General features: G+C 39.8%; 1 protein-coding gene across 1 annotated transcript in view; it reads left to right on the forward strand.

Moving 5' to 3' along the window:
• The window catches only part of mctp2a (multiple C2 domains, transmembrane 2a), a gene marked incomplete at its 5' end in the record, with an annotated part of 31,026 nt that extends 20,045 nt beyond the window's left edge, over window positions 1-10,981 (forward strand). Inside the window, 5 exon segments of the mRNA XM_014003534.1 lie at window positions 1,624-1,665; window positions 6,302-6,411; window positions 6,498-6,607; window positions 7,759-7,856; window positions 10,159-10,981. Coding sequence (XP_013858988.1) covers window positions 1,624-1,665; window positions 6,302-6,411; window positions 6,498-6,607; window positions 7,759-7,856; window positions 10,159-10,218 — 420 coding nt within the window.
• Window positions 10,982-11,185: the final 204 nt, after the last annotated feature.

Below are 11,185 nucleotides of genomic sequence, written 5' to 3' on the forward strand. Positions count from 1 at the left end.
TTTTTATGAGAGTAAAACATTATAACATGACATAAAACTCAAAAAAGTTGATTTTGCATGACATTGCCCCTGTAAGTCAACAATGTGTTCTTTTACTCATCAAACATTTCCAAAACTCAGGGATGGAGAATTTAAATAAAAACATAAACCAAAAGTCAGTAGTTGACGAAAAATCCAAACTTTTACCTTTTTAAATGTTGTTCACAGTTTTAGTTTTTTATTTACTGAGAAATAAAGATTTTAGAGGCCTCTCAACTCTATCGTTTTCAAAGAACTATCTTTTATTTATTTATTTATTTTAGATCAAAAACTTGCTGAATCCTTTTATTCAAGCACTTTGGATTACCCTGACCTGAATGACCACACCCCACTATATTTTAGAACTTGTTTTTCTAACAACCTTTTATATTTTACACTGCTTTTTTTAAAAAGAACATGCTAAATATTTTTAGACATGTGTGCAGCTATTGTTCTCTTTCACCTGTATTGTATAAAGAGCAAACACGTTACAATATTTCTTTTATCATATTTGGTAAAACATCAAGCAGCAAGATACAGTATATTCGTTTCAAATGTCATTGTAGTTTGTGTGTTTGGCAGGGCAGGACTTTAATTTTTTCCACAATATCGTTTCATCTAACAAAGTATTTCAATCTTACATCCAGCAAAAAATTATTTTGATCTTGTTTTGACCTGCTAACAGGAGCAGAATGTGTTGCTAATCTTGTAAGCCTGAAAATGTTCCTGATTTCAAGACGTCTTAACAAGTGCATTTGTCTTACTGCACTGGCAGATTATTTCACTTAATTTGACTCTGAATCATCTCAGATTTGTCAATGAAGTGAAATAATCTGCCAATRAGACAACTCAAGTATTGAAATATGGACAAGATTAACAATCTTACACAGTCTGCTCTTGCTTAGTATATCAGTCTTAAAACAAGATTAAAAAAACTTTTTGGCTGGATATAAAATTGAAAGACTTGTAGTGCACAGAAAGAATCTTGTCCTATATGAGTTTAATTCTGTTCACACTTCTGACTGTCCCCACAATTTCACCATCTGGCCAGCCAGAGGCCGTGCCGGTTCACACACCATCCCCCAAAAATAAAACCTCTGGCCCAGTCTGTCTTGTTTTTGGCTCCTGGCTGAGATGCCGTCTCAGAGAAATGTCCGAGCTCACCCTCRTATCCACTGTGGAGACTCTGTCGCCCCCTCTGTGACCCTTTGGCCGGCGATGTCACAGCTCTGCACCCAGGCAATGTCACAGTGTGCACCACAGTGGGGGCCGGGGATGACTTGATATAAAGTGATCTAGGCAACAACATCTAAATTAAATGTTTTTTTTTCTTTTTCCTTTAGTCTTTCTGTTTTTCTGTGTGCTTATGTTGTGGAGAAAAGAGATTGCTTTGGTGTGACAGTGCTCTTGCGAGGAAGGCCCTTTTTCACCTCTCCTTTTGTGTGAGGTCACCCCTGTGATGCAGTCTCTATGGAAACAAGCCTCTCCCAATAGGGGTGAATGTGCTCAAAGAAAATTTCATTACTAGGTGTTTGTTAAAAATGCTTCAGTGCCCACATGTCTCGTTCGTTGGAAATCACCCTGTACCCTTTCATTTTCTCACAGGTGAACATGCCCATGGGTGACGACGACGAGGAAGACGAAAAGGTATTTTATCCTCTCTGCCGCAAAATATTTCCTGGCAAAAATCTGTGTGTATTTATAGGTTGAATCTGTGCAGATGTACTTTACCATTTCATGATATTATAAATCACCAGTTGGTGGAGAAATATATTTAAACTCAACTAATATTTATTTTTGAGCAGCAAAGGCTAAATCAAACACACAATTATGACTTTATGCTTATGAAGCGCACAAACCTGGTTCAGCAAGCAGCTGTGAATCCTAAACAAATAATTCAACAAATTGTAAAGATTTACACCTTCTTGTTAGTACCGTATTTTATCAAGGTCCCAGCATCTTGCTGAGACCAGACCTTTTTGCACATTTTAAATAGTCTTTACATTTAAAAATATTAGTGCATTATGTAGAATTTGGGTGTTTTATTTGTGTTTAAACATGAGCCTTTASAAAATTTGGTTATATTAAACTGTTGTAAATCTGATTTTGCACACTTCTTTTTTTATTAGTTGATTTTTTTGTGTGCATCATCTACTTTTAAATTCTTTTTACTAATGAAAAATTGCTTCCAGAACAAACCAACAAAAAACAACCCTGCTCTAATCTGACACTTAGTTTTTTTGCCACGTCTCTAGTGTCTCTTGAAGAAGAAAACAGGAACGCTTTAAGTAGCCTAAAAACTCTACTTCCCACAGTGCACAACATTCAATTATACACACATCACTGTCTTAAGTAAAGTAGAGAAAGTTAACGGGGATGAGTTTTATTGTTTTATGGCTATGAAGTGTGGAACTAATATGAAGCCTCCAAGCGGTGACCCTTGTTCTGCGTGTCTAGGCCCAGGATTCATATCCATAATGCGCTCAATATATTCCTTTGCGATGACCAGGGGCTACTGAAGAGCCAGCTTCTTTTCAAAAAACATAGACACATCCACCAAATCCTGTCTGAAAGGATGGGCTAATTCACAGATTGAACATGCATGATACGTCTCTAAAGCCACGCTTTGTATTTATACTGCAAAAAAGAAACTGGTGTTTAAACAAACAGCAGCAACAATGAAAAYCAGGGTTTTGTGAACGTTCAATAGAAAAGGATTACTTTTATTGCACTGAATTTATTATCATACCTTCACATACCTTAAAACTTCTATACATAATAGAGGATTTTCCCCCTTTTTTTACATTTATGAAACGGCAGTTTCTTTGCTTCATGTTTGCAAACCCAACCTTCGCCTCTTAAAGCTTTTTGAAAGGTTTTCCATGAGCCTTCTAAACCCTTTCACACTCGCAGAAAATGAAATATCTCCTTTCATTTACTAATTAAGCACTCACCCATGTTTGTTTAAAGCTGTCAGCTTTAATTTAAAGTGGCTTATTTGAAAGTCTTGTTATGGTCTTGCTGTCACTTGAATGTGATATCATTGAGTCAGATCAAACAGTGTAGCTTTACACACCCTATCAAAGTATTCTTTAAAAAATATTTGGGGTTAAAGAGTGATCAGTGTTAAATTTGACGACTTCAAAGCCTTGTTATACTCCCCTAGCCTTTCCTCTAGCATGTGAATAAAGGCTTTTCCCTCTGAAAAGGTTATGATTACCACTCAAATATGTTCCTATCCTCCCTCGTACCCCCCCCCCGAGGAAGGAAAAATGTAAACCTAAGACAGAGCAGTAAGAATGTGAAGGCATGATGTTAAAGAGAGACGAAAGGCGAGGCGGTGTTACAGCAGAATAATACAGAACAGATTTTCTGCCTGTGAACAAATCTGTCCTCAGGGAAGGAGACAGCTTACAGATTATGTGTGGGCAAAGTGACTTCCCTTTGGCCTTAGGTATCAATTGAGCAGATACACAATATTTAATCATAACATAAAGAAACAGAGAAGCTAAACAAGTCCATAGATCTCCAACAGAAATGAACAGAGAAGATGAAACAGCCCTTTGTTTGCCCCCCGGCTGGCATTGCTGGTCTGGGGTTGACTTGTTCACAGAGCTCTGCCCATGGGATTCAGAGGGAGAGTTGGGGGAGGGGGGGTGCCAGACTGGGCTTCGGGGTTACTCCATCTCTCACCCAACAGTCCACAGTCACCGCTGGGTCTCCTTGAGCACACCACTCAGACACGCTATCCATGATCTGCTGTGTGCATTGAGAGATTATACAACCCCAGCAAAATAAAGAAATAAAATCCTTCTTCTTCTTTTTCTTTTGTTTATTTTAGCTCGGTGAGATAAATCGTCTGGAACGCAGGTGCTTTTCATTTAGACCAACTTGTATTTTTGTCTGAAAAGTCACRAGATAAATATTCAGTCTGAGAATTCAAATTTGGCACAGTTCATTTCTAATTAAAATTATGCTAAACGAGCTTTTTATTTCTTGCCTTTGATAACAGCACACACGTGTCTGTGGGACTGTGTTTACCTTTCCTCGGGATATCAAATTGGTTCTCCATTACCGAACCTTAAAAGGAGGCTTTTACAATTTATCCGAGATGAGAATGAGATTTTTTTTTTGATCAGGATGAAAATTTCAGGACTCATTTAGACCATCCCAAGTTTACTTATCCTTTTCCATTTAAGATGGGTGTTCTTTAATTTATTTTTGTTTTGCTTTACACTACATATATCTCTTTTTACATACTAAAAAGAAAAAAGGAACATAGAATATCAAGATGTGTTTAATGCAGTAAAGACATCAGCTTTGGTTGCTAAAGAGAACAGAGGGTTTTAGGAATCATAAAGCAGGTTAATAATGAAAAACACAAGAGCTGTGCCTGGTTATGRATATGCGGAGCGGCGACATAGGAAAAAGAAATTATGGCCACGAGATAATTATTTGTCATTTCCATGCAGAGACTGTTGATAGTCATYGGCCTAATAACTCTAAATAAGGGGCTGTAGTGCAGATTTTATCTTTTAACTTTGAATTATATTAAGCTTAAACATGAAATATAAGTAACTACAAGAGACATTCAGATTAGATTTAAGCACACATATAGATTTGCACACTTTATTATTTATGAAATGYCCCATGAGCCTTTGCTTCCCAAGCATACATCAAACTTTTTTGAATGCATGGACTAAGAAAAACTAACAACCAAATTAAAATAAAACATATTGGTCACCACACTGGTTGCTAGCTTAATTATAAAAAATAAAAGGTTTTTACTTAAAAAGTATTTGCATTTGATGTAATATATTATTATTATTGCATTTGGCCCACAGCCCTCTGACAGATTTTCATTTTGTCCCCATTGGTGAAAAAAAGTTTGGGCACCCCTGGTTTAAATATCGGTTTAAAAAGTTCAATACTTTACAGAGTCATTTAACACTTGACATGGAGAAAATGAAACATGTGATGCTGTCCAGTACAATGATGCATAAACACTGATTTTCCTCTTTCGCAGTGATGAGACTATGAGATGTTAATCTGGAAGGGGGGGGGGGGGCATATTTGTGATAGTTTTTCCTTTTTTGGACAGTGCTGGGCCTTCAGTGTCTGTCCAGATCAGAGCCCAGTGGGGGAGGTTCTGCTAGTGTGGGAATTGCTCTCTTCCTGTGCCTTTTTTTTTCGTGGAGGAGAGTGGGCCCAGCAGTGGGGAGTCTGTCTGTGCTGGCAGACAGCGTGTTCCCAGGGGCGGCCTCATGAAGCTCCGATAAAGGCATTCTGTCTGGGCCATGTCAATGCACACAGGCTGCGGCTTCAGCTGACTTGTAACACAAACATATAGACATCCTCAAGCATTCTGTTAGGGTCCATTAGAGCTCCCCCCCACAACTACTCTCATCCCCCTGCTAACCCTCTCACTCTTCCTCTCCCACTCTTCTCTCTGTCATCATTCCTGTCATTATTTCCTCCTTTTGATGTGAGGCTTCTCAGCTCTCTTTAGCTTGTTTTACTCTTGTTATCTCACACTCCTCTGCCCTGGGAGGCTTCACAGTTGGTGTTATTTCCAAGCTTGATGTGATTGCATTGCTTTCATTTCGAGACAAACAGTCCAACCTTCCTAAAAAAACTGACTTGCCACTTTGCCAAATTCTTCATTTTTATCAGTGTTTCGCTAGCAAATGAGTCTTAATTTGTGTTTGTTTTGACAAGAGTCTTGCTTAAAAAATTGTGAACAGGAACATGTCTGAGTGGTGTTCAAAGCAGGCTCGTGTTTTATTATGATTTTTTTTCTCACTCAGTGCGAATATTCAGGTTAGGTTAGAAAGGCGGGCCTGTCGCGTTAGTAAAAACATGTTCCAACTTGCCCTACGCCGGCTGCAGGAACGGAATCTCTCCTCCAACTTGTGAGGGCTCCCACACCTCTCTCCTAGGTCGTCTCGTCCGTCTGATTGCAGATGGCCATTTTGTGTACTTTTCATCTACCAGAGAGTCTTGATTGTGCTGCACTTGTGCAACAGCTCCATTGTGCGTGGATGACAAAAGATGAAATCTCTCAGCCATCCACATAACAGCTTCTGAGCACCGAGTCCGTCTCATCTTCAAAAGCATAGTCTGAAGATGTACAGTGTTTGCTCATTATGGGCCATTCAATAGATAAATTACACATGATAGCACGGCAGAGATAAACTGGTCTTTGTCTACCCTGCCCAACAATTGACATACAGTGCACCTCATCAGTGTCTGTGCTTCTTTTTTTGTCTTTTTTATTTTTTAGGAGTCTGGAAAGAAGGGTTTGATGGATAAAATACATATGGTGCAGGAAGTGGTTCTGGCAGTGCAGAATGTGTTGGAAGAAATCGCAAACATCGGAGAGCGAATCAAGAAGTACTATTTAATCAGCAATTTATCTTTATTTATTTGAAATTTAGTTTTAATTTTACTCTTTTGTTCTTTTTTTGTATTTTTTGCAGCATATTCAACTGGTCTGTGCCATTCATGTCCTGCTTGGCCTGCCTGGTACTGTTTGTAGCAGCAACAATGTTATATTTCATCCCGCTTCGATACATTGTGCTGGCATGGGGTAAGTTCGCGAATGATGTGCCAAAGCTTAAATAGAAAACACATTTTTTTGCATGAAYGAAACAACATTGGATATTCCTGAATGCTACCAACCACCCACTTTCTATTTCTTGCTTTTTTTTCTTTTATGTTGTAGCCAGCACATAAGATAAAAATATTGAAATCATCTGCTATAGTATTTGCAAAACCCAGCCAGCACAGTAAATTCAACTGTTGTCAGGAAAACTGTGATTTAAAGGATTACAATAAAAAAAAAACAACTCGGCAGTATCGACACCTCTGCAAATGCACAGAGATCACACAGTTGCAGAGGTTCGCTCTGCCCAGTGTGGGCTGATGCAGCAGAGCCCAGCAGAGGCATGACCAAGGGTTTGTGTGAAAACAAAGCCGAGGTAGAGCAGCAAGCTGTATATAATACATGATGTCCTTGGGCAGTCTGTAGGCTCCTGGTCTAGCCTCTCATTATCCGCTGTAGTCATACAGAGCAGTCCGTCGTCTCAGTGGTCAGGGAGAAACGCTGCCCTTACCAGAGCTCTCCTCCTCCAGCTGTAAGCCCACAACCACACAACTTCCACACTGCCTTCAACGCAATCAATACCAAAAAAAGAAAAAAAAAATCCCCTTCCATATCAAACAAAAACTGCTCAGTCTGAGACACTCCTCTGCCTCCCCAGTTAACCCCCATCTCTGTGGTTGCAAGGCAAGCCTTTCAAGTTGCTTGCACATATTTAAGTCCTTAGGTTCTTTGTCTGCATGCTAAGGTCCACGCAGTACTGAACTGTGAATATAATAGTCCCATTACAGGACCCCCGAGATATTCTTCTCTCTGTGGTACGTAGCCATGTGCAAAGTAAATATAGATGCACAAGACTTCATTAGATTCAGAGAACAGTGAGGAAAAAGTTGTCGGAATGCACAAGTTTTATTTTAATGAAAGTAACAAACTTTTTTATCTCTACTTGTTGTAATTCTGCTTATTTGGCCTAAATCTATCTTGGCTTAAATAGGCGATGAAACTAAAACACATAGACTTTCACAACTTTTTTATTGTTTTAACTCTTGCACATAAAAATATAAAATTGTCAAGGAGAGCATGATAGTTTTATTTATTTATCAGTTTGGTTGTGCTTGTTTTTTTTGTTTTTTTTACAGGCATTAACAAATTTACCAAGAAACTGCGCAACCCGTATGCTATTGACAGTAATGAACTACTGGATTTCCTCCAGAGGGTGCCGTCTGATATTCAAAAGGTAAGAGTCGAATTTTGCATTCAGATAGGGATGGAATTCCCCGAAGATGTCTGCATTATTTGCTGTACCAGAATTCCCAAGTGTTGCAGAAACATATCCTCTGGCTTTGTTTGATTATTAATGGACTCGCGCCTTTAAAGCAGCCCTGGCCCAATTATTCCTCAGTGGAACTCCATCCACAGTGGCTGCGGTGCCTGAACGAGGAGATGCTCAGATCTGTCCCCCCGCTATATTTCTGCAGCCTTGTCCGTTATTAGCAATTATTGTGTGTTTGATTGAAGCGGGATGACACCGGAGCCGGTGATTGGTCGAGTGCCGTCAGAGGGCTCCTGACGTCTCTGGCTGTTGTGTCAGCACAGCAGCTCTGATGTGGCCTCAGTCACTTTCAGGGTGGTAGAGTCAATTAATATATTCGTGAGCCCCGGTCGTCTTGCTGGGTGCCATATGTGATTACATATTAGCCACGGCTGATATGTCATTTGCATTTACATCTCAGAGCTGAGAAGCGCTGTCAGGTTGTTATAAGTGGTGCCGGGTGCTCGCAGTCCTCTGCCTGAGAATTTTGCGCAGCCAGGAAATGAAGTGCCACACAATGCCTTCATCTCACCAGGCAGAATTGAGCAAGGAATCCTGACAGTCTGGATCTGGCACGGCACTCTCACCCCGGCCTGTTTCTCAGCTGCACCCTTGATGTCCTCCTGCAGCAAGCCGTTGCTGACTTCTCTGTGATGTCGGAGGGAGTCTGTGTTGTTTGAGATTTGGCTGACTGAGTTGGCAAAACAAGGTGGTGGATACATTTTGATTCAGAATCCTTTGTATGTCTTTTTTTTTCTTTTCCCCGTTGGGATGCAATGTTTGAGCTTTGAAAAATGACTCGCTTTCAAATCCCATGGAAACAATACTTTTTAGCCTGGTTTAAAAGAGGAGCTGCATCTTGAAAATAGCGCCAATCACAAAAAAACAAAACACCCTTAAGATTCATCATAGGCACGTTTCATTATGTGCTGTGAAAAATAATCTTAACATCATATACACAGGAGATCCAAAACAATAGACCACATATTTTGTTTTTTGTTGACTTAGAACTTCAATCCTCAGATAGGTGTGGACACAAAATGGCAAAAAAAGTGAAAGAATTGACTCCTGTCTTTCTTGCAAATGTGACTTGGCAATTAGTGTCTTTGCACATCTACAAAGTGTGCCTCAAACGGGGACTTCTGACGACACCGTGTCTGTCTTGAAATAAGAAGCATCTGTCAGTTCTGAGGACAGCTTCATGTGTTGATGCAGGAGGCAGCCACTTTGTTCCCACATTCCATCTCCCATTCTAATAATGGAGACCGGCTAATTAGCATAGCAGAGTTYTTACCTTTATTCAACAGATTCACTGTATTGTTTGAGCTCGGCAAGCAAACTTCAAACGCTGGTTTTCAAATTCCAACTCTTATTGTCAGCTTGCCTTGTGATTTTTTTTCTCTTTTTCCCCTTTAGATTATGATGGCGCTTTTTGGTAATAATTTTGGAAAAAGAGAAAAACAGTTTAATATTATTCTCTTGGTGTCAAAAGTACATTCACACATTCATTCTATATATATATATATATATAAACAAACTGAGCAAAACTTGAGTTGAAATTATGGCTGCACAATGTTATAAAAACCTGAAATTGCAGATACGATTGCTGAATATGATGATAATGATGATATCATGATAAAACACATTTTCTTCGCTCCTGTTTGTGTCTTCTGTCCTGATTATGTTCACAACTCMTTTCCTGTGTTTTAACAATCTAAGAAGACACTTGTAATATTCATAAAGGTATATGACAAATATTTTTGATGTACTGTACAGCCCTAATATGTAGGTAGCAAAGAAAAATAGTTTTATTTCCTCAGCACATTTCAGATCTTGTTTAAGCATCGAGCAGTTTAAGTCACTTCTTTTAGAGGTTGTCTTGGAGATGCTAACTTTTATTTAAGAGACGTAACTTTCAGTGAGTGTTTTGCATGTCCCTCATTGGCCTGGCAGGACGTCTCAACAGTTGATGTCTGTTTCTAATATTGTGAGTCTAGTGCAGAATGTGGGGAAAGGGGGGGGCTACACTGGTACAGAACCCTTGACTTCTCAAATCCTTCCTCCCTGTGATTAATCCCCTCTGCTCCTGTGTTTAAAAAATGATTCATTACAGGCGAGCCCGCCTCGCTTTCCTCTCTGCACCAGCTCTCCTCAGGGGAGCCATTACTGCGCGCTCCACTGAGCTCGGATTACCTGCCTCTGACCAAACTCCTGTTTGTTTTTACAGGTGCAGTACAGTGCGCTGAGAGCGTCCACTGGCCCGATCCAGCCGCGGAAAAGGAAGTGAGCTCTGCAGACAACGAAGGATGAAAGGCTGGTCTTTTTTTTTAATGTGGTACGTTGCAGTCCACCTGACAACGATGCTCCAGCGCCAGTCGAACCCGTGACCCTGCATACCCCACCACACCATCCTAACTCTGCCCCCTGCTGCTGAGGGGGCAGCCAGCCGCTCTCTGCCTTGTGTGTTTGCCACCCCCCCTGACAGGGGCTGTGAACTGCAGCAGCTAGGAGGGCAGCACATGGCGCTGTCAATCACCAGCTTGGAGAAAAAGAAAAGAGAGCATTGCAAAACTCAGCCCTCGTCTTTGGATGTAATTTAGAAAAAGAATGAAAGGCACCGGGTTTGGCTTACCTTAGACCTCCACTGTTTACTTTTATTCTTTTTACTTTGGTGTAACTGAAAAAATTGCCTCAAGGTAAAGACAATACGAGCTTAACTGGAAACTGCAATGATTCAAAATTTTTGTCACTGTTATTCTAAAAAGTACTTCATATWTTCAAGAAGAAAAAAAAGGATTTTATTACACATTTACGAACAGAGTACTGATATTTACTGTATTTTATGATACCATTTTTATAACTTATTGCTGCCAGTTTGCTCAATTCTGTCTCATTTAACAMATATATATATATTTATTTTCTAAATTTTGTATCAATTCCAGCTGCCTGTTCTTATTTTTATCTACTTTAGATCAAAACTATGCAAAAAATCACATTTATCAAATGGAGAGTTTGCAAGAATCCACAATAAAGAATCTTGATCAAATTAAGTTCTTGTTTTGCTCTCTTTTTTTTCACCCCCCCAATAACTGCACCCCACTGAGGATGGATTACACCACTTCTTTACTTGAATACACAGTAAACACATCTGATTACACAACACAGCCATTGAAACTGAGCTCACACACCGGCCACCGCTGTGCCTTGGTTACCAAGCTCACATCAAAGCTGTGTGGCTCCAGTGTGCTTCCTAA

The sequence above is a fragment of the Austrofundulus limnaeus genome, unplaced genomic scaffold (assembly GCF_001266775.1).
Source record: "Austrofundulus limnaeus strain Quisiro unplaced genomic scaffold, Austrofundulus_limnaeus-1.0 Scaffold19, whole genome shotgun sequence".
Taxonomy (NCBI): Eukaryota; Metazoa; Chordata; class Actinopteri; order Cyprinodontiformes; family Rivulidae; genus Austrofundulus; species Austrofundulus limnaeus.